We start from the raw sequence: 25,840 nt of genomic DNA, 5'->3' as shown, positions 1-25,840 counted from the left end.
TGACGTGAAAATACCGAGTTACACCCGATTTTATGACAGTGTCAAGTTACGGTTGCTGCAAGGGACACCTGCCATTGTTTGAGAGAACCATGGTGGCCTTTGCCCAGGTAATTTTAGTGCCAACCAGTTTTGTAGCTTTCTTTATCGCCGTATCTCAGCTTTTCTGCTCTTGTGCCCAATTCTCTCCCGTAAAACAAACTAACTACAGTTGATTGAATGAGCGATACTCACCATACCCTCTATATTTAAAATGTCTTTAAAGCATTGTCAGCTGTAAACCACAGCTGTCAGTCACTTCAGGGTTTATGGGCACTTTAGGTTTGGAGAATGTTCTGAAAACGTGACTACCTGGGAGATTGCGCTAATCTGTAATATGGCTTTCATTGCAGGGGTTTGCTCAAGTTCTAATGAAGATGGATCGAGCGCGGACGACAATTACTAATATTGTAAGTATCACCTTTTGAATACTGATCCGTCATGTTTCCATTCGATCATAGTTTCAACACCAGGCAAATGTGTGTAAGTTGTGAGGACTATGGAGTAGATTTTGGTAGAGTTGAGGGATAAAAAAAAATGCCTGTTCTGGGTGCTGCAGACAGAGGAAAACGGCGTAACCATAAACCACAGAAAAAAGTTTTATAAATTGAAACTCTTTACTATAATATATTTTAAAATTTATCAAACATTCATAAATGAGGTAGATTGGAGGAGCAATCCAGGAAAAACAACAAGCGAGGAATGGCATTTATAAACTAGATGTGTATTTCCTGAAGGAAGTACGAAAAGTGGTTTGAAATGGTGCCCGGGCTGCCCCTTTAAGAGAGACTTGCCTGCTGCCCCTGTAAGACTTTCAACTCAGGATCTGTTTTAAGTGTGGGTGCCTCTCAGGGGCCACTTTGGCCTCAGGGTCTGATTTGGTGGGTGGGGCCCCTCAGGATCCGATTCGGTGGCCTGGGCTCCTCAGGGCTTGTATTGGTAGCCGGGATGCCTTATGGTCCGATTTTGTGGGTGGGGCCCCTTATGGTCCGATTTTGTGGGTGGGGCCCCTTATGGTCCGATTTTCCGGCCGGGGCCCCTTATGGTCCGATTTTCCGGCCGGGGCCCCTCTGGGTCCGATTTTGTGGGTGGGGCCCCTCTGGGTCCGATTTTCCGGCCGGGGCCCCTCTGGGTCCGATTTTGTGGGTGGGGCCCCTCTGGGTCCGATTTTGTGGGTGGGGCCCCTCTGGGTCCGATTTTGTGGGTGGGGCCCCTCTGGGTCCGATTTTGTGGGTGGGGCCCCTCTGGGTCCGATTTTGTGGGTGGGGCCCCTCTGGGTCCGATTTTGTGGGTGGGGCCCCTCTGGGTCCGATTTTGTGGGTGGGGCCCCTCTGGGTCCGATTTTGTGGGTGGGGCCCCTCTGGGTCCGATTTTGTGGGTGGGGCCCCTCTGGGTCCGATTTTGTGGGTGGGGCCCCTCTGGGTCCGATTTTGTGGGTGGGGCCCCTCTGGGTCCGATTTTGTGGGTGGGGCCCCTCTGGGTCCGATTTTGTGGGTGGGGCCCCTCTGGGTCCGATTTTGTGGGTGGGGCCCCTCTGGGTCCGATTTTGTGGGTGGGGCCCCTCTGGGTCCGATTTTGTGGGTGGGGCCCCTCTGGGTCCGATTTTGTGGGTGGGGCCCCTCTGGGTCCGATTTTGTGGGTGGGGCCCCTCTGGGTCCGATTTTGTGGGTGGGGCCCCTCTGGGTCCGATTTTGTGGGTGGGGCCCCTCTGGGTCCGATTTTGTGGGTGGGGCCCCTCTGGGTCCGATTTTGTGGGTGGGGCCCCTCTGGGTCCGATTTTGTGGGTGGGGCCCCTCTGGGTCCGATTTTGTGGGTGGGGCCCCTCTGGGTCCGATTTTGTGGGTGGGGCCCCTCTGGGTCCGATTTTGTGGGTGGGGCCCCTCTGGGTCCGATTTTGTGGGTGGGGCCCCTCTGGGTCCGATTTTGTGGGTGGGGCCCCTCTGGGTCCGATTTTGTGGGTGGGGCCCCTCTGGGTCCGATTTTGTGGGTGGGGCCCCTCTGGGTCCGATTTTGTGGGTGGGGCCCCTCTGGGTCCGATTTTGTGGGTGGGGCCCCTCTGGGTCCGATTTTGTGGGTGGGGCCCCTCTGGGTCCGATTTTGTGGGTGGGGCCCCTCTGGGTCCGATTTTGTGGGTGGGGCCCCTCTGGGTCCGATTTGGTGGGCGGGGCCCCTCTGGGTCCGATTTGGTGGGCGGGGCCCCACTGGGTCCGATTTGGTGGGCGGGGCCCCACTGGGTAAGATTTGGAGGGTCGGCCCGGGTGGCTCAGCCTCCGATTTGGAGGGTCGGCCCTTTAAGAGCTAGTTTGGCGCACACATTCTCTCTTAGGGGCATGTGTCATGTGATGAAGCTAGATTTGCATTTGTGCTGTGGGTTTCGCTTTAAGAGCTGATATTATGTGGCAGAGGCTCTGTGCTGGGGTTCAAGTGAAGTTCGTAGGCATTGGCATAGTAACTGGGTCTGCCTGCGCATATCAATGAGCTCAACTGTGCTCATGTTCCAATGACGGGGAAAAAAAATTTTCAAACGCAAATTGCGCAAAAACTACAAATCCGATCGACACGAAAAATGCTTAGCACACCTCTCATGGACGCTGGCTTCGAAACGACACCTCAACTGAGTCTGTGCGTGTAGCGGTTTGGGCCGCATTAATTGCGGAAATCAACTTAAGAAGAAGTTAGCAGCGTTCGGATTACAATATAGTGTTTTTTTCAAACCACTATAATAACTGACTGCCTCTGGCCTACCCTTTATTTATAATGGCGATTCCTCACTTGTTGTTTTTCCTGGATTGCTCCTCCAAATATATATATATATATATATATATATATATACACTCACTGGCCACTTTATTAGGTACACCATGCTAGTAAGGGGTTGGACCCCCTTTTGCCTTCAGAACTGCCTCAATTCTTCGTGGCAGAGATTCAACAAGGTGCTGGAAGCATTCCTCAGAGATTTTGGACCATATTGACATGATGGCATCACACAGTTGGCGCAGATTTGTCGGCTGCACATCCCTGATGCGAATCTCCCGTTCCACCACATCCCAAAGATGCTCTATTGGATTGAGATCTGGTGACTGAGGAGGCCATTTGAGTACAGTAAACTCATTGTCATGTTCAAGAAACCAATCTGAGATGATTCGAGCTTTATGACATGGCGCATTATCCTGCTGAAAGTAGCCATCAGATGTTGGGTACATTGTGGTCATAAAGGGATGGACATGGTCAGCAACAATACTCAGGTAGGCTGTGGCGTTGCAACGATGCTCAATTGGTACCAAGGGGCCCAAAGAGTGCCCAGAAAAAATTCCCCACACCATGACACCACCACCAACAGCCTGAACCGTTGATACAAGGCAGGATGGATCCATGCTTTCATGTTGTTTACGCCAAATTCTGACCCTACCATCCGAATGTCGCAGCAGAAATCGAGACTCATCAGACCAGGCAACGTTTTTCCAATCTTCTACTGTCCAATTTCGATGAGCTTGTGCAAATTGTAGCCTCAGTTTCCTGTTCTTAGCTGAGAGGAGTGGTACCCAGTGTGGTCTTCTGCTGCTGTAGCCCATCTGCCTCAAAGTTCGACGCACTGTGCGTTCAGAGATGCTCTTCTGCCTACCTTGGTTGTAACAGGTGGCAATTTGAGTCACTGTTGCCTTTCTATCAGCTCGAACCAGTCTGCCCATTCTCCTCTGACCTCTGGCATCAACATGGCATTTCCGGCCACAGAACTGCCGCTCACTGGATTTTTTTTCTTTTTCGGACCATTCTCTGTAAACCCTAGAGATGGTTGTGCGTGAAAATCCCAGTAGATCAGCAGTTTCTGAAATTCTCAGACCAGCCCTTCTGGCACCAACAATCATGCCACGTTCAAAGGCACTCAAATCACCTTTCTTCCCCATACTGATGCTCGGTTTGAACTGCAGGAGATTGTCTTGACCATGTCTACATGCCTAAATGCACTGAGTTGCCGCCATGTGATTGGCTGATTAGAAATTAAGTCTTAACACACAGTTGGACAGGTGTACCTAATAAAGTGGCCAGTGAGTGTGTATATATATATTTTTTACTCTTCGCCACGACAGCACCCACTGGAGGTATCGGATCCGCCCATTTGGAACAGGAAACCCTACAGGAAAGATAAAAGGGGCGGTCCGCCTTTCCTCCTCAGTTTTGGTTTCCTGTTCCAAATGGAGCAGGATCCTGCAGGATCTTACCTGGGCCATGCATCCGCCTGTGCGGTCTCTTCGGGAACGGCAGGGGCTGCGGTCCGGAGGCAGCGTCGGGGGAGACTCCGTTTGACGGCTCCCTCCTCGTCTGGTGGCATGGTGGTAATGGCCGGGTCCGGGGAGGGCCGCCCGGTCTTACCAGGGAGCGCGCCGGTCTGGCATCCGGGAGATTTCCCCCCCCCCATTCCCATCGGTGGGGGTATAGCGTGGATGGTGAGGCCATGTGCGCGCGAGCCGCGTGTGCTAATAGCGGTGGCGCGGGAGCAGGCCGGCGCCCGACGCTCCCATACCCCGGAAGTAATGGTTGAACTTCCGGGGTAAGATGGCGATGACGCGGCGCATGCGCCCTGTGACAGGCCGACTTCCGGGGCAACGATACAGATAAAACAGCGCTGCAGCGCTGCAACATTGGAACATGTCGTCCCCCGCAGAGTCGCAAACCCCAGCAGGGGATTCAGCTGGGAGCAGCTCCACCAGGGACCGCAGCGCCAGGACGGAGACTGCCCGCAGGAGCGAGGCAGCAGAAACCCGATCCAAACCGTCTCAGCCATCTGAACCGGTATTAAGCTTCACTGGGTGAGTGTGCAAAGCAGATGCTCTACCTATTAAGCTAACCTCCTCCCCCCCCTTCCCCCCTCTCTTTACCTTTGACCTCCCGTTTCAGTCAAAGAAAAAAGGAAAAACAAAACATAAAGGATGTGCATTATGTTCAGAGCCTCTCCCTGACTCCTACCCCAAAAAACTCTGCAAACAATGCATGAAAGAGACCAGGCAGGGGCCGACGATATCTTCTCAGGATATCCGAGCCATAATTAGGGAGGAAATACAAGCCATCAACCGCGCCAGCACTCCCGCAGAGTCCAGGCATAGAAAACAGATTATTGTCAGTTCAGAGTCAGAGGAAGAACAGGAGTTAAACTCAGGCTCCGCATCCACGTCCTCATCATCATCCTCGGAGGCGGAAGGACGCGCATGTTTTCCTCTGGACAGCGTAGATAACCTGGTAAAAGCGGTTAGGAATACTATGGGGTGTGAAGAGGAAAGGGGAGCCCAGACCGCGCAGGACATTATGTTTGCGGGATTGGCAGAAAAAAAGAGGAGATCATTTCCAGTAATACCGGCAATTAAAGATCTCATCAAAAGGGAATGGGAAAAACACGACCAGAGGGGTTTTCTCCCATCCGCTTCAAAACGGAAGTATCCGTTCACTGATGAAGATCTATTAAAATGGTCTAAAATACCAAAGGTGGACGCTGTCATATCCTCCACTTCCAAACAAACCTCGATCCCGGTCGAGGATGCAGGATTGTTAGCAGACCCATTGGACCGAAAGGCTGAATCTTCGCTCAAAAGGTCCTGGGAGTCCACCACCGGGGTATTCAAACCCGCAATAGCCAGCACATGTACTGCTAGGTCAATGCTGGTATGGCTAGATCAATTAGACCAGCAGATTGAGCAAAGAGTGTCAAGGGAGAAACTGCGTGCAGCCATCCCGTTGATAAGAGGGGCAGCTGCCTTTATGGCAGACGCTTCAGCGGACACCCTAAGACTTGCAGCAAGGTTGGCAGCCCTGGTGAATAACGCCAGATGCGCGCTTTGGATAAAAAGCTGGAAAGGGGATGCACAATCAAAATCCAAAATTAGTGCAACCCCATGCGAGGGTGAGTTCCTCTTCGGAAAAGCCTTAGACGAAATTCTCGCCAAGGCAAAAGAAAGGAAAAAGGCCTTCAGTGATTCTCCCATTCCGTTTTATAGGAAAACCTTTAAAAGACGGCCATTCGGGAGAAGAAGACAATCGGACAGAACGAGATGGGCCACGAAAGACGAAAAGCAGAAGGGTACCATCTTCAGAGGGCCAACATATAGGAGAGAAAAAAATTAAAAGTTCAGACCCACCGGTTGGGGGCAGATTAAAATTTTTTTTTACCAAATGGGAACAAATTACGTTAAACCCATGGATTTTGAATATAATCAAGGAAGGAATAAAGATTGAATTCCTTCGAATCCCCTATGAGTTCTTTGTTATAACTCGCCTTAATTCCTCACTTCAGCAAAAGGCTCTCGAAGACGAGATTCGAGTCCTGCTAGCTAAAAAAGTTTTAGTTGACGTCCCTGAGGAACAGGGTAGAGGCTTTTACTCTCCCCTGTTTTTGGTGTCTAAACCAGACGGTACATTTAGAACCATTATTAATTTAAAGAAGCTAAATTCATTTATAAAAAATTATAAGTTCAAAATGGAATCGATTAGATCCACTATAAAGCTTCTTTTCCCAAATTGCGTAATGGCAGGGATTGATTTAAAAGATGCTTATTATCATCTCCCTATACACAACAGATTCCAGAAATACCTAAGAGTCGCAGTGGAAGTCGAGGGCAGGATTCGTCATTTCCAATACGCGGCCATGCCCTTCGGGCTTTCCACGGCACCAAGAATATTTACCAAGGTGATGGCAGAAGTGATGGCCTACCTTCGCCAAAAGGACACACTAATTGTACCATATCTAGACGACTTCCTAGTAATTGGGAATTCAGTCAAACAATGTACTGAACGCGTGACTGACGCAGTCTCCTCTTTTCAGAGCCTTGGCTGGATCATCAATATCCAAAAGTCCAGACTCGAACCGCAATCTCTCCAGACATTTCTAGGATTTCAACTAGATTCCTTGACCCAGAGATGTCTTCTACCCCAGGTAAAAATCATCCTCACAAAACAAAAAATACAAGCAGCTATAGATAAACCACGTGTATCCTTAAGAGGAGCAATGTCACTATTAGGATCACTAAATTCTTGCACCCCGGCAGTCCGGTGGGCCCAGTACCATGTCCGTACACTACAACACCAGATCCTCCAGGAGGATAAGCGACATAGTGGTCGTTTACAGAGCAAAATAACCCTGTCACAAGAAGTCTTGACTTCCCTAGAGTGGTGGTTAGACGATGATCATTTATGTTCAGGAGTCCCATGGGTTATAGTTCCATCCTGTATTGTAACCACCGATGCCAGTCCCCAGGGCTGGGGAGCCCACATGGAGAAGGGGTTTTGTCAGGGAAGGTGGAGTAAAGAGGAATGTGATTATTCATCTAATTTAAAAGAACTGACTGCAGTGTTCTATGCTCTATACAACTTCCTTCCGCAGCTCCAACAGAAGCATGTAAGGATCCTGTCGGACAATACCACCACAGTGGCATATATAAACAGACAAGGAGGAACTCGATCAGAGACTCTGATGTCTTCAGCGGCAAAAATTTTAAACTTAGCAGAAAACTATTTTTTGTCCCTCTCGGCCCTTCATATAAGAGGCGAGAGCAATCAAAAGGCAGACTTCCTAAGCCGTCACACTCTACGACAAGGAGAGTGGTGCCTCAATCGGAAGGTCTTCAGGGACATAGTAGCCGCATGGGGACAACCCGAGGTGGATCTTTTTGCCACAAGGGAGAACAGGCAGATAAAAACCTTTGCCTCCCTATCTCCGTCAGATCACCCAAACATACTGGACGCCTTTCTAGTTCCATGGAATTTCAACCTAGCGTATGCGTTCCCTCCATTGATCCTCCTACCTCAGGTAATTCGGAAGATCAGAGACGACAAAGCAAGAATAATCTTAATAGCACCGTTCTGGCCAAAAAGACCGTGGTTTTCGTGGCTGCAGATTATGTCGATAACAGATCCTTGGGTCCTTCCGACTGCCAATCTACTCTCCCAAGGCCCCTTTTTCCACCCTCAAGTGCTCAGCTTGCACTTGACGGCGTGGAATTTGAGAGGCAGTTATTGAGGACAAGAGGATTCTCGGAGTCCTTAATTGCTACACTACTACAAAGTAGAAAACAGTCCACGACCCAGATTTACATTAGAATATGGAAAAAATTTCTTCAATTCCATACAGTACCTCATACAACAGAAGTTCCGATAATCCCAATCTTGGAATTTCTGCAGAAGGGGAAAGACTTAGGCTTAGCAGTCAATACACTGAAAGTACAAATATCGGCATTAGGAACACTATATGGCCATAATATAGCAGGCAACAAATGGATAACTCGTTTTATTACAGCATGTGAACGAATAACTCCAATCCACATACCCTCCGTCCCTACATGGGATCTAAATCTGGTCTTAGACGCCCTAACGGTAGACCCCTTTGAGCCGATCGACACAATACCCTTCAAATACTTAGCACTTAAAATGGCCCTCTTAGTATCACTAACCTCAGCTAGAAGAGTGGGTGATATTCAGGCCTTGTCAATAGATCCACCCTTTTTTCAAGAATACCAAGACAGATTGGTATTAAAACCAGACCCTGCCTACCTGCCAAAAGTGGCAACAAAATACCATAGATCTCAGGAGATACTCCTCCCAACCTTCTATAAAAATCCCTCTACTCCGGAAGAGCAGAAGTTCCATACTCTGGACGTCAAAAGAACTGTCCTAAAATGTATTGAGAGGTCCAACAGTTGGAGGCAGAGTAGGGCCCTATTTGTTTCATTTCAGGGCTGTAAGAAGGGGTATGGAGTCACGAAGAGCACCATTTCCCGGTGGATCAGAGAGGCCATTCGTTTAGCCTACTCCGCAAAAAACGAAGATCCTCCAGGGAACATCAGGGCGCATTCCACCAGGGCAATGGCAACCTCTTGGGCGGAAAAGGGAGATGTTCCGATTGAAACTATATGTAAGGCGGCAGTTTGGTCATCCCCTTCTACCTTCTATAACCACTACAGACTTGATCTTTCATCAACCTCTGACTTAAGCTTTGGCAGGACTATCCTTGGCACGGTGGTCCCACCCAGGTGATGGTCTCTGGAATCTCTCCAGTGGGTGCTGTCGTGGCGAAGAGTAAAAAGCCGGATTACTTACCGGTAATGCTCTTTTAATGAGTCCACGACAGCACCCGTTCACTTCCCCCCCTAAAGATATCAATAGTTAAAGTATTACCAAATAATGGATAAGAAAGATGTTAAAATAAGAGAACATTGCCTAATCCTTGGCGGTCCTTCTGGTACTCTGAAACGTAAAACTGAGGAGGAAAGGCGGACCGCCCCTTTTATCTTTCCTGTAGGGTTTCCTGTTCCAAATGGGCGGATCCGATACCTCCAGTGGGTGCTGTCGTGGACTCATTAAAAGAGCATTACCGGTAAGTAATCCGGCTTATTTATTTTTAGGATAAATTTTAAATATTATAATAAAGACTTGTAATTTATAAAACTTTTTTCTGTGGTTTATGGTTACTCTGCTTTCCTCTGTCTGCATGCTGTTGGGAGTACTCCACACTTGTTGGTCCTCACACTGGGTGGGGGAACTATACTGGTCTTGAACTGGCTCCTGGCCACATGTGACAACCATGTTCGTTTTGAATATTTTTTTTTTTTTTTTTTTTTATACTGTTCTGGGTGCTGTATACTAAGAGTTGCATGTTTTCTCATGGGGCACCTGTTTGTTGGGCTCTCCATACATGTGTTGTAACAGTGAAACAGCCGCTCCACATGCAGCTGTGGCACCAAACAGCTGATCATTGGAGTGCTCCAGGTATCAGAGTTCCCGATGCAGGAAGATGCCTGTTAGCAGCTACATTACTTTATTTCAGGAGTCCCAGATATCCCCTTTTAACTTCTGCACTCAGTAAACTAAGTGATACAGCCTGGAAAGGAGTTCTGTCACATGCCTTATGCTGCTGCCAGATTACATTAACCCTACACCAACAATCCATGTAATAAGTCTCTTGGGTATCATTAAGAGCAACACCCATAATAGACAGAATGCAAGCCAATATAATAAAAATAACACTGGTTTTCTATGTTTGAGTAAAATAAGTATTAATATTGAGACACTAGTGAAACTAAAAGCAGGGACACCTGGATAATTCAATAGGAAATATCCCGCCTCCTATAATGTGTAAATGGATAGCACTACCATGTAAAATATACATTATCAAGACTATATCACGGAGTGTTACGTTGCAGAAATAACAAGAGTAGATTTTCTCAGAAGCAGTTGTGATCTCCTGGTCTAACCTCCTGCGTAAGTCGGTGTGCGGGAATGGGCTGTGCAGCTGAGTTCAGCGGTGTCGTATTACAAACTTATCAGCGCTCCTGGTTGAGTCAGTGATCCTATTTGTCTGCTGTATTCAAGCAACTTGTACTCTCTGCTGTGAGATCAGACTACTAAAGGGAATCTGTCACCCTCTTCCCCCCCCCCCCCCCCCCCCCCCCCCCGACTATTGAGCTGCCGGCGCCGACGTCAGGGGCTTATCTACAGCATTCTGTAATGCTGTAGATAAGCCCCTGATGTAACCTGAAAGATGAGAAAAAAAGAGTTAGATTATACTCACCCCGGCGTCCGGTCTGGCGCCTCCCGTCTTCATATGATGCCGTGCTCTTCTTTCCTTCCTGTCGTGACTCCTGTGCAGGTGAACTGCTCGGCCCTGTTGAGGGCAGAGTCCTGCAGTGCGCAGGTGCCGGGAGAGGTCCAGCGCCTGTGCACTGCAGTATTCTGCTCTGTCCTCAACAGGGCAGAGCAGTGCCCCTGCGCCAGAGCCACAACAGGAAGGAAGAGGACGGCATCGTATGAAGATGGGAGAAGCCGGACCGCAACACCCATCGGACCAAGACCGGACCGCCCCCTTTTTCATCTTTCAGGTTACATCTGGGGCTTACCTACAGAATGCTGTAGATAAGCCCCTGATGTCGGTGCCGGCAGCTCATAGTCATAAAAAGCTGACAGATTCCCTTTAACGCACACGCAAGGATATTCTGCTCTGCTCTCAATGCAGTGATTGTGAGTTCCACACCAGACATAAGTGATTACTGGTGCATCTCTGGACAATGTGAGGGGGAGGGGTGCAGATCTGCTGTTGAGAGCTGCTAAACTCTGCTGTGCTTTCCCTTATCACACCAGTCACTGTATCTGAAAGGTGTTTGTCATCTATGCTGTGTAATCAAGCAGATGGTAAGACCAGGCGATCAGAGCTGTATGATCACATTTCACACTGAGAAACCTCCTCTAAGCTATTGTGAGGGTGTGGTGTTCTCTCACTTTGAGTGTTGCTGCCCACTTAATTGTTCCAGCTCATTCAGGGGAGAAGTAAAGGGCCGCTGTGAAACCTGTCTTGACACACAATTGTGCATATTTTTCTTTTAAACTAATTGGGTGCCAAATGTCTTGATTGATAATATCTAACGGCAAGGTAATGTGTATTTCTGCTCCTCAGCCACTAATACATCGCATGTCCAGTTCAACATTTGTGAAAGGATATTTTTCAGTTAATTTAACCCCTTAGTGACAGATCCAGTTTTGACCAGCAAACCTCTATGGGTGCACTGCATTTTCTTCCTGGGAGATGCCAGGGGTGATCAAGGGGGGCACCATTTTTCTCTTCTGATGTGCTAGATCATATCAGAGGAGAGAAATGAATGGGGAATTTTTTTTTTTCTTGGCAATGCTTGTAAAATATCTAATTGTTTTCTTTGCTTTAGTTTAGCAGGGTCCCTCTTGCCTATACACGCTTCAGTTTGACCCCACAAACGGATGGAGACAGCAGTCAAGTGGAGATGAAGCTGGCAGATGAGGAAGAATGTGGTGATCATCCTATGGGAGACCATCTTGTATCACACCAGTCTGGAAAAAATGGATGTAAAAGTCTATGCTTCAAAATCCTAGTGGTCGTTCTTCTGTTCTTGATAGGTAAGAACCTCCAAAACGTTGACAAGATGAGTTTAGTAGTTGGTGTAAACGCAGACAGAAGCGTGGAATTGGATACGGCGTGGACATTCTGCAGAATTTTAGTTGATAAAGGGTGTTACAGAAATACAGCAATACAGTTGTTTCTATATAAAAACTGCAATAGTGTGACTTATTCATAGTTGAAGCAGCTGGTTCTCATCATTCACCCTGCTTTAGCAATCTATGTCTTAAAAAAAAAAAACAAAAAAAAAAAACATTCACATTTTATAGTTGCATGCCGATCGGCTGTCATATCCAATCCATGGTTTTAGACCTTATTCAAAGAGTGGTGCTGAGACAGGACACCTGGCTCAGCAGGTGGTTTAGACTTGGCAGCCAAAGTGTGTGTGGGGTGGGGGGGAGAAGAGAGAGAACTCACAAGCCTAGCTGGGAGCAAGGCCTTTCTGGCAAGATGAACCTCCTGCTGGGAACCCAAGTTGCTTAACTTCTGCAAAGAATTCCTCTAGACCTACAGGAGCCAGAATTTCATAAGTTATGGAGTTATTGTACTTTCTAGCCATCTACAAGTTACACTTTGGAAATATCTGGGATGGGACTAACACCTGCTGGGTTCTCAACCTGTTCTAGCACCCCGGGATGGACGCTATGTAGGACAGCTAGGGTACTGTAGAGGGGTACAGGGTAGTAGAAGCCAGGTATAAACTCTGTATTTGGTTTCAAAGCATGCCTACTGATCTTCTGGTGAGAATTTCTGATCCAGCATAGGGTTTGGAGTTTCAGCTACCAAATGCAAGAGGAAGGGAAACTCGGACCATCCTGTGAGCCTGGAAAATAACAAATCAAAGTATTATGACTTCCTCGTGCAAGGCTGTGGCTCTTGTCTACTAAGGAAGGTCATGCTGTATACTGTGTTGGAAGAAACTGCTGGCACCTCCACCTGTCGTGGTTGTTCAGCACCAATGCCTAACATCAAAGTTGTAGCGGACTTCTGTATCATCTGCTTACACTTATTGTATCACAACCTGTATACTAAGGCAAGGGTGGGCAATTTTCCTGTGGGGTTGAAACTAGTTCTACTCAATGTTAACATAACAAAGAAAAATGGAGTAGCATCAATATGAAAAAGTTACTGTATTCCACAATAACAGTAAACCAGAAAAAATCCATACAGACACCGTACATTTAAATGGAGGAAACACGAAGGTACGGGTTGGGTGAAAGGTCAGGACATAAATGGAGCAGGGAAAGCTATCTTAAATGTGCTAGGGGGGTATTAGATGGTGGTCATTCCTAAAATATGTTATGCCCATGTCTAAAGGCCGCAATAAGAGTAGATCACCCATAATGGGTCCAGACAGAGGCAGCCCCTGACGCGTGTTTCGCATGTTCAGCTTCATCAAAGGGGCGTATACATCTCCTTTCCTGCCTCTTGTAGTCTCATGGTTGTTAATCTTAACTTTTTTTTTTTTATTTTTTAATTGATTGCATTGGGTTTGTGTCCTTTAACCTAATTACAAATATTTGGTTCCATGCAGACTCATCTGTGCCTCGTGTTTGAGACCCTTTAATGCGTGATCAGCAGTTCATGGTTAATCCTGTTTGTTCTTGGTGTTAATAACTATGATTTTACAGACTGCATTTGGCTTGTCAGGAATCTGCCCGCTTTCAAAATTAAGTGAGCGCCCTCTTGTGGCTGCAGGGATAAGCGTGTGATATATTTTGTTTGCAGAAAGAAAATAGAAAATATTAATTTACACACAAGCTCTCATTTTAGCAATCACTGATCATGTGATCACAAGAGCAAACCAACTTAATTACTACAACAGTGTACCAGGGTTCACACACAGCCTGGTGCAATGCCTTATCTGCCTATACACAAGGCTTCTGTGCCTCTTTATAGCCCCTTATTACTTTTCCTTATCAACCATGACTAAATTGTGTGATGGCTGTTACGTAGCTGACATCTACCTGTGACTGCATAGCTGTAGATTAACAGAAGGTAGCGGCCATTCTGACAGCCTCCCTTACATGACATCTGTGCTGGTGTACCTGTATAGCAGCTTCCATTGGCTCACCGTTATGGAACGGATAGGTGACTGTGGCAGCCGGATGCCTGCTGACAGCCAATAAATCTGCCATGTTGGTTCTCCTGCCAAGCTACGCTACAGGTAGAGCTCAATGAGAGAACTGCGGTTTCCCTATTGGCTGCAAGACTCAGTTGTAGTATATAATGTAAGTGTTCACCGGCTCAAGCCCTTAGACTAAAATTCAGATGTATAAGAAGAAAAAATGTATATTAAAAACTCTTGAATCGTTCCACACCACCCTCTCCAGTGAAATAAAAAATAAACGCGTTGGATCACTGTGTTCCAGAAAGTTCTGTAACAAAATCCGTATGGTAAACACTGCAAAGGGTCGAAGGCAAAATGTAAATTTGAAATTTCTTCAGTTAATGAAAAATGTTTGTTCCAGGATTTCTTATAGGTTACTTAACTTATCGGGGTCGTGCCTGCCCCAGGCAGTCCAGTAACGGGGGCTCTGAGGAGTGCCTGATGGCTAATGGCGTTACTGAAGATGAGGTGCCTGAGCCGCTGATGCCCGCAGTCATGTATTGGAGCAATGTGAGAGCCATGTTTGTGAAAAAGATAGATGCTACCTCATTTGCGACAAAAATCTCGTAAGTGTCCAGTCATTAATGTAAAATTTTTTTTTTTATTTTTTTTTTTTTTTTATTTTTTTTTTTTCTATGTCCTCACTGTCTCAGACTTGAGTTCAATTGATATTGGTGTCGGATATATTGATGAACATGTCTGACTTCTCAGAATGCAGCATTTATGGAGAAGTTGTGCCTCGATGACAAATGACCAGTTTAGCATTAACGGGACATTATCATCTGTCAATTAAACTTGTTCTTTTCACACTTTTTTTTTTTTTTTTTCCAAATGTTGCCTGTGTATGAAAAAAGTAGAAACTGTGCTATTTCCTACCATGGTGTTTGCAGTTTCTCCCTTCTTGACTTGTCATGTGGGCGGCTAGCAGTGTTGAGATCACTGCACCTTTGATGCACTTGTTCGCTCCCGATACGAGCAGTGTATACAGCAGCTATGGTTGCTCCGAAGACCAAGCCATCGATAATATACCATAGTTACTGCACATGCGTGCCCGCCGCTGTGGGAGCCATAACAGTGGGCATATGAGCTACTGCAATGTCCTGCGTGTGGGGTCCGTGACACAGCTGATCCATGCTACGTTCCAAATGTATTACAGCTACTATGTTGGATAGTAACTTGTAGGTGGGAATAGCCCTTTAAATACTTGATTTGTCAACTAGTCACGACATCTGCATGCAATGACCCCATTATTTCCGGTCTTGCAGTCAAATGGCTTCCGATGCTCGCAACGCTGGTGGTGTTAATGAAGGTACTCTGGCTAAAATGGTGCATGATAACTTCAACAGCGCAGGCCTGGATAAGGTGTGGGATGACGAGCATTACGTCACGATACAAGACTTTAACAGGTACGTTACTCATGGCTGTTCCCCCTCTGTGGCTGCGGAGCCTGGTAACAACCTACTGTTATCAGTGGGAGGAAAAAAAGGAGAAAACTAGGTTGTCTCTAAACTTTGTTGTGGTTTTTTTTTTTTTTTTTTTTTTTTTTTTTTATAAAAAAAAAAAAAACCCCTTGTTTACTGTAGATAAAATCAGCTCCAGCTCTCGCTTTTCTTGTTTGACAGGCTGCAGTGGTGACATTATGATCACCATGCATGTGACCGCTGCAGCCAATCGGGTGTCTAACTTCATAAATACACAAGGCTATGGATTCTGTCTTAAACCCTTATGCTATCATAAACTCTTAGGCTAAGTGCACACGTACCGGAACTCTCGCGGAAATTACCGCGAGAATTCTGGAATTCCAGTCCGCGGGAAAATTGTATTTTAAATTCCCGTGATTTTCCCACGGAAAAACTAGCATTTTGCAAGCGTAATTAGCTTGCAAAATGCTAGCGTTCTCCAAGCGATCTGTAGCATCGCTTGGAAAACTGATTGGTTGGTCACACTCGTCAAACATAGTGTTTGACGAGTGTGACCAACTTTTTACTACTGAGGCCGCCTATGCGGCATCAGTAGTAAAAGATAGAATGTAAAAAAAAACACTTTTTTTTTTATCACCCTCCGACGTCCCGCGCATCCGTTCCCAGTAATCCTTTGCGAAAATGCCCGCGATTACGTCAGTTCTCGCGGGATCGCAACGTCTCACGGTAATTCACGATGACCGAGACTTCGCGATCCCGCGAGAAGGGACGTCATCGCGAGCATTTTCGCAAAGGACTACTGGGAACGAGAGCGTGAAGAGAAGCGGGAAGGCTGCGTGGGACGTCGGAGGGTGAGAATAACAATATTTTTCCCTTCACCCATGACAGCACCATATGAGAGAGGGATCCGCCCCACCAGGACAGGAACCTACTGAAACATAAGGGGCGGCACCTCTCCCCCGCTTCAGTTGGGTTCTTGTCCTGGAAAGGAATCCCTCTGACAGCGGCGGTGCCTGTCAGGATGAAAAGACCCAGGGCTGTCCCGGCGTGTAAAAATGCAGGGCTGGCTTACCTGCGACGCTGGCCGTCGGCAGCTGGTAGCGCAGTCCCCGGGGTTTTCCTCATACGGGCCCCGGGTTCGTGCGGGCACGTTCCGATGTCCTCCCTTCAGAGGTTCCTCCCTGTGCCGCCCTCCCCCCTGCGCGCGTGCCCGTTCCTTCCCCTGCATGCAGGGGAAGCCGGGAGCAGAGACCGGCGTCTGACGTGGGAGCGCGACCGCTGACGTCATCAAGACGTGACTGTCATGGCGCCGGGCGCGACGCCGGCCAGGTGAAGCGGCTGGCGGTCGCGGCGGGGAGGGGTAATGAGGGGCTCACTCACCGCATAAAAGAAGGAGCAGAAGCGGCTGCAGGGGCGACAATGGCATCTCAGGAGGATCGCTCACTGTCCCCATTGTCTCTGCCCCCATCGCAAGCTTCTGGTCGCAAGAGCCGCTCGAGCGGCAAAAGCAGCAGCCGTCCGAGTCACCGATCGAGGGATTCCTCGAGATCAAAAGAGCACAGGGCGCACGCTCCTTCGCAGCCCCAGAGCCCGGTACCCGTCTTTCCTGGGTGGTGAGTGATCTCCGTGAAAGTTAGACAATAATAGGCCTTCCTATGGGTTTTTTTTTTTTTTTTTGTTTTTTTTTGGCAAAAAAGCTTTACGCAAAAAGAAAAATAGAGAATGTGCCATAAGCCACAGCCCTTTAGCAAAAGACTACCAAAAGGACTTATGTGTCAGCTGTATCCAGCGGACTATGGCTGAAGAGGTGCCGAGCCTGGCAACAAACCTCAGATCGATGATAAAATCTGAGGTACAGGGCTCACTTAAAAAATTATTAAAAAAGAAAAGTAAGAGTAGGAAAGCCTCCCCGAGTTCCTCGTCAGGCTCCTCCTCTTCGGAGTATCAAGTTGAGCACGGGTCATCTTCATCCTCAGACAGTGATACGGGGGGCAGACCTTGCTTTCCCGTAGAAGATACGGACGCTCTCCTTAAAGCCATCAGGTCCACTATGGGCCTGCAAGAGGAGAAGGTAGAGAGATCGCTGGAGGATGTAATGTTTGGCGGCCTGCAAGAAAGGAAGAAGCGTACCTTTCCGGTCAATGACAAGGTTCAGGCCCTAATCGAAAGAGAATGGAAGAAACCGGAGAAGTCAGGTAGCCTTCCCTCCTCTTCAAAGCGAAGATACCCCTTTGAGGCTAAAGACACGGACGTCTGGGACAAGGTCCCAAAGATTGACGCAGCAGTGTCTAGGTCTTCCAAGAAGTCGGCCCTGCCCCTGGAGGATTCAGGGGTTTTGAGAGATCCCTTGGATAAAAAAACGGACTCATACCTAAGGCACACTTGGGAGGCAGCGGCAGGGGGTCTGAAACCGGCAATAGCTGGCACCTGCACAGCCCGGTCATTAATGGTCTGGTTGCAACAACTTGAAGAAAAATTAGTCTCCAAGGTACCAAGAGAGAAAATATTAGGAGAAATGTACTTGCTACACGAAGCTGCCGCTTTCTTGGCTGACACCTCCGCCGACTCGATGAGGTTAACGGCAAGAGCAGCGGGGCTATCGAACGCCGCAAGACGAGCGTTATGGCTCAAAAGCTGCCCTGGGGACATTCAATCTAAGGCGAAATTATGCTCGTTACCATGTGATGGGCAGGTCCTGTTTGGGAAAAACCTGGATGACATTTTGGAGAAGGCCGGTGATAAAAAGAAGGGCTTCCCCAGATTCATGGGTGATCAAAGGAGACCGCCCTTTCGAAGGGGAAAGTTCAATCGGGGCCGTCCCCCGGGAGAGCGGAAAAGGTGGGACGACAAGAGGAGAAAAGAACCAGGGTTCATGTTTGGGGGAACTACCTCAACCGCCATAAAATCCCAGCAATGACGCCAGCCCTCCGGTGGGGGGAAGATTGAAGCTCTTTTCTCAAGAATGGGAGAAAATATCGGCCAACAATTGGATTCTGTGCATTATAAAAAATGGCCTAAAAATCCCTTTCTTCCAGCATCCGAGAGCTTCATTTGTGGTGACCCCCGTCAGAAAGGAACCAGGGGAGCAATCAGCCATAGAAACAGAAATTTTAGGACTGTTGGAGAAACAAGTTCTAATAGAGGTCCCAAAAGATCAAGAGAGAAGGGGGTTCTATTCTCCCCTCTTCCTAATAAGAAAACCAGATCTCTCCTTCAGAACGATAATAAATCTCAGGCGCCTCAATCAATGGATCATGAACCAAACATTCAAAATGGAATCGGTGTCTTCGGCCATAAAGCTGTTACACCACAACTGCTTCATGGCCGTAACAGATTTGAAGGATGCCTATTACCACATCCCGATGCACCCAGAATACCAGAAATACCTGAGGGTAGCCCTATACATCCAGGGCGACCTCAGGCACTTTCAATTTACAGCTCTTCCGTTTGGCATCTCCATAGCGCCAAGGATTTTTACGAAAGTAATAGCGGAAATGACAGCTTTCCTTCGAATCCACAATGATTATGGTGCCTTACTTGGACGATTTTTTGGTCATTGGCAATTCAGAACATCACTGCGCACATCAAGTAGAGAAAATAACAGAAACCCTGCAAAGACTGGGTTGGATGGTAAACTTAAAGAAATCAAAACTTCAACCCCTAAGGAAACAAACATTTCTAGGTTTCGTCTTGGACTCCGACCGTCAAGTTTGTCTCTTGCCAGAGAAAAAACTAGAGAAAGTGAGAAATGACCCTTACAGCAATACAACAACCGTGCATGACCCTAAGAAGGGCAATGTCCCTGTTGGGCACGCTAACAGCCTGTATCCCTGCGGTCAACTGGGCACAGTTTCATACCCGACAACTGCAGGCGGAAATCTTGTCAGCCCAGAAATGATTGAAAGGGCGTTTAGAAGGGAAGCTGGAACTTTCCGAAAAGGGGAAAAACTCTCACTTGGTGGCTAGACAGCACAAATTTAGCAGGGGGAACTTTGTGGCACAGGCCCGTGTCCGATGTAATATTGACGGACGCAAGCTCCTTGGGATGGGGGGCACACCTGAGAGAACAAATAGCCCAAGGGCCCTGGGGTCACCTAGAGCAGAAGGCTTCCTCCAACTTAGAGTTAAGAGCGGTAAACAGAGCCTTGGGGGCATTCATTCCCAGGCTACAGGGTCAAAATGTCCGAATTATGTCAGACAACAGGGTGGCAGTGGCGTATGTCAACCACCAGGGAGGGACAAGGTCAAACTCCCTAATGGACGAAGCCAAAAGAATCTTTCTCAAAGCAGAACATCTAACCTCCCTGACGGCCCTACACATCAAAGGGACAGAAAATGTTCAAGCCGACTTTCTAAGCCGCAACAAGTTAAAACAGGGAGAGTGGGCCTTAAATCGTGTAATATTCCAAAAGATAGTACAGTTATGGGGGCAGCCAGTGATCGACCTCTTTGCCACCAAAAACAACCGGCAGGTGAGGAGGTTCTGCTCATTAAACCCAGGGGAAAACCCGTGGGCAGTAGACGCTCTGCAAATCCCGTGGCTGTTCAAACTGAGCTATGCCTTTCCCCCAGTAGCGTTAATCCCGGCAGTGGTAAAAAAGATAATAGACGAGCAAGCCAGAGTAATCCTCATAGCCCCGTTCTGGCCAAAAAGACCGTGGTTTTCACTACTGCAAATGATGTCTCTCTCGGACCCGTGGGTACTTCCAGAAATTCCAGATTTATTAGCTCAGGGGCCGATATTCCACAAACAAGTCAAGGGGTTCCATCTGACGGCGTGGAATTTGAGAGGGCACTTTTGAGAGATAAAGGTTTTTCCCCAGGGTTGGTGACTACTCTAATGAGAAGTAGAAAACCAATAACAACCAACATATATGGCAGGACATGGAAGAAATTTCTACAATTCCTGGGAAAACCATTAACTCAAGAACCCCCAATCGAGTCCATCTTGGAGTTCTTGCAGACAGGTCTACAGCTAGGCCTAGCGGTTAATACCCTCAAGGTACAGGTTTCAGCGCTGGGTGCATTATACAATTGCAATATAGCGGCAAACAGATGGGTAGTCAGGTTCATAAAATCTTGCCACAGATCTAGGCCAGTTTCCTTACCAAAAATAGCTCCATGGGATCTAAATCTGGTGCTGGAAGCCCTTACGAAGGAGCCGTTTGAACCCATACAGCAGATTTCAACTAAAAACCTCACCCTAAAAACCATTTTAGTAGCTCTAACGTCAGCACGTAGAGTTAGTGACTTGCAGGCCCTCTCAGTCAACCCACCATATACCCAGATATACCAGGATAGGGTGGTTATGAGAACAGACCCTGTTTACTTGCCGAAAGTAGTAACTAACTTTCACCGAAACCAAGAAATTGTCCTCCCTTCCTTCTGTGAGAATCCGAAAAACCCAGGGGAGGAGAAATTTCATAGCCTAGACGTTAAAAGAACCCTAGTAGAGTATATGTCTATAACCAGCCAGTGGAGGAGGTCCCAGTCCCTATTCGTAACCTTCCAGGGGGCTAGGAAAGGTTATGGAGTGTCAAAGGGGACTATTGCCCGATGGATTAGGGAGGCCATTAGTGTAGCCTATTCAGCTAGTGGCGTCCCGGTTCCTGACGGCATCAAGGCTCATTCCACCAGAGCCGTGGCGACCTCCTGGGCTGAGAAAGCAGAGGTATCAATAGAGCAAATTTGTAAGGCCGCCACCTGGGCCTCACCCTCAACTTTCTTTAGACACTATAGACTAAATCTATCCTCCTCTGCTGACTTGACCTTTGGTAGAAGGGTGCTGCAAGCGGTGGTCCCTCCCTAAGGTGTCGAAGTCTCCAGAATCTCTCATGTGGTGCTGTCATGGGTGAAGGGAAAACCACCATGGTTACTTACCGGTAGCCGGTTTTTCCGGAACCCATGACAGCACCCGTATATTTCCCCCCCTTTTTCCACCGTTTGGGTGTGCACAATAGTCGGGTGTATTTGTGTGATGTGGTGTTGGATAAATATGTAACTAACCGGGAAGTCCTCTCAAATGCTCTGTAATCCAACTGAAGCGGGGGAGAGGTGCCGCCCCTTATGTTTCAGTAGGTTCCTGTCCTGGCGGGGCAGATCCCTCTCTTGTGGTGCTGTCATGGGTTCCGGGAAAAACCGGCTACCGGTAAGTAACCATGGTGGTTTTTATTTTAAATTCTATTTTTTACAGGGATATGGTACCCAAAGCCTGGAGGACAGTCTCCTCTCCTCCGGACCATAGGTACCATCCGCAATTGTTCTACTTACTTTCCGCATGGTGTGCACAGCCACATGCGGGAAATAATGCATTCCTATGGGTGCGGGATCGCCGTGATTCCGCAAATTGATGAGCATGCTGCGGTTTTTACCGCGAAGCGATTCCGCCGCAGTAAAAACCGCAGCATTAGCACAGCATTGCGGGATCCCATAGGAATGCATGGGATGCGTATTTTTCGCTGCAAAATCGCGCGGTTAAAACCGCCGCAGAAACGCGAAAAAAACGCCACGTGTGAACTCAGCCTTAAACTTCACATTGTATAAGCCGAGACCCCCTAATTTCGCCACAAAATGGGGAAAGCTTATTGACATGTATAAGCTGAGGGTGGTGCTGCACAAGGGTTAATGGTGGCCCAGCAAGATGCTCCATAGATACACCCCCCCCATATATTGCTGCTGCAATTAAAAAAAAAAAAAACAAAAAAAACAAACATACCTCTCGTCACTAGGGGACAGGTGCTGGTGTCCTGAGCAGGCGGGGGGCCAGGTGCCGGTGTCGCCGCTAGCTCAGGCCTCTGGCACTGGCGATATTTACCGGTCCCCGTTCAATCGCTGCGCACCGCTTTGTCTCCCGGGTCTCTACAGTGACGTTCAGCAGAGGGCACGCACTGACTACATCATCGTGCCCTCTGTCCAGGATGCGGAGGACAGAGCGGCGGTGGAATGGGGACAGGTGAATATTGCTCTGCTCCCTGTCATACTTGTTCCCCTCCTGGCGCACGGTCTCTGCAGCCTTCCATGGTCTCAGCGGTCACATGGTACTGCTCATTAATGTCATGAATATGTGCATTTTCATGACTTTAATGAGCAGTACCACGTGACCCTGAACACAGGTTCTGGAGACCTTGGGAGAAGCAGGGGCTGCAGAGACCGTGCCAGGAAGGGGGTGAGTGTGACTTGACACCCACGCTCCTCCCGCCGACTCTTCCCCCCCCCCCCCCCCCAAGTTTATGACTCGCATATAAGCTGAGAACGGGACTTTCATCCTTAAAAATGGGCTGTCAATCTCGGCTTATACGTGAGTATATACTGTATAATGTCTGGCTAAAGTAAGGTGTGTGTGTGTGTGTGTGTGTGTGTGTGGTCTCTGCCTATATTGAGCTGAAAAGGTGTGTGTGTGTGGGGGGGGGGGGGCTTTTTTTTTTTTTTTTTTCTCCCTCCCCCCCCCCCCCCCCCCCACATGGGGTTGATATAGGGCTGTCCATATTATAGTCTTATCGATGTTGACATTTCCATAATTTCATGGCCGCCCCTTATTAGTCTTGCAATCTCAGGATCAATACACATGTTAATGATGGCAAATGAGGAAAAAAGTACGTTTCAAAACCTCTTTATTCAGTGTGTAACTATGAGTGTCAAATGCTGAAATCCTCCTGCTTAGCTGCCAAGGCATTAATCAGTAAGGTTATTAATGGGTGTCTGAGGAATGTTCTGGCATCCTGAATCCATGAGTGCAAATCGAAGGTTCACTGCTGACAGATCGTTATGAAATTGCCTATCAATGACGTCCCAGATGTGCCTGACCGGAGACCCTGCAGGCCATGGTGGCACATCTAGACCAGGCATGCAGCTCCTTGGCGCACTATTGACTAATGGCCTGGTGTCCGCAAGTTGAAGTCTCTGGGGACTCTTTAGACAAATTGCTGTACCTGGAGTGAAGACCAAAGGGGTCTGGCTACTGTACATGCCACCACACACCATAGGACCGTTGTAATTGCCCACATGATCTCATAGCACTCATACTCGATACTGAACAGGAGCAAGTGTCTTGGTTTGTTTTTTTTTTTTTTTTTTTTTTCCCCTCTGTATTAACATGTTAGTTTCTGCAATTTCCATAACTCCATTACTTTTCCTTCATGGTGTTATAATGTCAATGTTGCAGCGCTCACGTGAACAAGTCACTGCGAAAGTCTGTGGTTGGGTTGAGGGAGCAGCTGGGTCTGGAGTGGGGGAGAAATTCTGCAGGGACAAGAGAACTCCTGTTACTCATTTTTCTGCTTTAAGTAGTAAGGCAAAACGAGCAATTGTAAGAACACAGTGCTATATAGTATGCTGACTGTAATCTATTAAGCGGACGCTAACTTTGTTGGAGCACTTCATTATCTTATGGTACTGTCACACTTAGCGATGCACCAGCGATCCCGACCAGCGATAGGACGCGGTCAGGATCGCTGGTACATCGCTAGTGAGCTGCCGCACAGGCAGATCACACCAGCGACATAGCGGGGGTCGTTGCCTGTCAGACGAGGCGATCCTGACGTTCACGCGTCGCTCGTCACCACAGCAGGAAGCTGACGACGAGAAACAGCCTAGGATGTTCTCGCACGATCAGCGGGGGAGCCGGTCAGAGATAAGTATTGCACACAGCGATATCGCTGTAACGTCACAAAATCGATGACTTTATAGCGATATTGCTAGCGATATCGCTTAGTGTGACAGGCCCTTTACCCTGCAGCCCACAAGTGGTGTCTGCTTGGAAGCGCTTGTCAACTGCTCTGAGGAACATCTCTCTAAAACTACATTAAAGGGAATCTGTCACCCCTTTTTTTTTGAGATATCATATAATGATATCATTCAATTGTGTGTCACATAAGGATTCTCTTAGAACTTTTGCTTCCCCCTGACCCCGCACCTTTCATGTATAAATACCTTTTTTATATCGGTTCAGATGTATGTAAACTGCCGGAGTCTGGTCAGATGGGCGGGGCTTATTCACCTGCTCCCCCCCCCCCCCTGTCTTGCTCTACACAAGAAGAAATGCATAGAGAAAGACAGGGAGGGGGAGGAGCAGGTGAATAAGCACCGCCCATCAGACCGGACAGCGACCGTTTACATACATCTGAACCGATATAAAAAAGGTATTTATGCATGAAAGGTGCGGGGTCAGGGGGAAGCAAAAGTACTAAGAGAATCCTTATGTGACACAATTGAATGATATCATTATACGATATTTCAAAAAGGTGACATTCCCTTTAAAAATTTTTTTAGACACTTTGTACATTTAGGCTAAACATCTGGTTTGTTTTTTTGTTTAATAGAAATAACAAAGTTACCCTTTTAAATGGCGATTCAGCAGAATGGATGCGTAACCCCAAGTCATATGTGGCTTACAGCTATGCTGCCTCTGTTACTGTAAGTAGCTTGCCTAATGTGAATCTGAATTTGGGAAAAGTATTAAGGGATGGGTCTACATCCTACATCCCTGCACCCATTAGCTGCTGGATATGGACAGTGTATCGGGCGCCAATCAGAGCTGTCATTTGATATTGGAGGCCATATTTTTCCATGCTTTTGTATTTATGCAAGGATTGCAGTACTGTAGCAAACTATATACTTTTTTTCCCCCAATATTAGTTGTTTGCCATGTAACTATCTTTCTTTGGTTTTAATGAATATTAAGCAGGTGTAGCTCTGCCTCCAGCTCTGGCCAATTTGGAGGAGCTGACAATCTGGCATGGAAAAACACCAAGTCACCGAACTGTTGCAATGTGTGCTGCTCCAGAACACTGTTGTGACTACTCTGTTGGCCCCTTCAAGGTTTCCCAGTGCAAAGTGGGATGTGTGCTTTAGATTCAGAAACTGATAAAGGTGCTTTCTGCATGATGGGAGAGCACACTTGTGGGAATATTCCCTTTAGCACAAATGTGTCATGAGACTCATGCTGCCTGCATTATTATGGGTCACGTTCACTCAGTATTTGTAAGCCGCAACCAGGAAAGGGTGGAAAATACAGAAATGGTGCACGTGTTTCTATTAAAACTAGGAGTGCGACAGTCAGAGGAAAAGTATAATAGAAACATTTCACCACTCCTGGATTTACCACCCACTCCTGGCTTTGGCTTACAGAGCTGACCCTGTGAACAATGGCCACACAAGAAAAACTACTTTGTGTGTTTTCCCCAGACAGCTTTTCAGTCTACTCACATGAGGCAGTTAAGGTGGCGATTCATTAATGTTATCGCCAGAATTCTTGTCTAAACACAGTATATTGTAATAACTTTGGGCAACTTCAATTAACCATCAGTTATGGCCAGTTATGCACGTATGAGCATAGGATGGACAAGGTGTCAAATTCATAAGTAGCGCCAC

The 25,840-nt window shown here is 47.6% G+C and overlaps 1 protein-coding gene across 1 annotated transcript in view; it reads left to right on the top strand.

Annotated features, from left to right (window-relative positions):
• TFRC (transferrin receptor) overlaps nt 1-25,840 on the top strand; it is a 56,773-nt gene that overhangs the window by 5,907 nt on the left and 25,026 nt on the right. The window contains exons 2-6 of the mRNA XM_073589368.1: nt 390-446; nt 11,733-11,940; nt 14,413-14,617; nt 15,317-15,457; nt 24,790-24,883. Coding sequence (XP_073445469.1) covers nt 408-446; nt 11,733-11,940; nt 14,413-14,617; nt 15,317-15,457; nt 24,790-24,883 — 687 coding nt within the window. The 5' untranslated portion in view covers nt 390-407. The remainder of the gene's footprint in view (nt 1-389; nt 447-11,732; nt 11,941-14,412; nt 14,618-15,316; nt 15,458-24,789; nt 24,884-25,840) is intronic.

Source organism: Dendrobates tinctorius, unplaced genomic scaffold, assembly GCF_039654945.1.
Source record: "Dendrobates tinctorius isolate UK_male_01 unplaced genomic scaffold, ASM3965494v1 ptg000107l, whole genome shotgun sequence".
NCBI lineage: Eukaryota > Metazoa > Chordata > Amphibia > Anura > Dendrobatidae > Dendrobates > Dendrobates tinctorius.
This window is presented reverse-complemented; position numbering and strand designations above follow the sequence as displayed.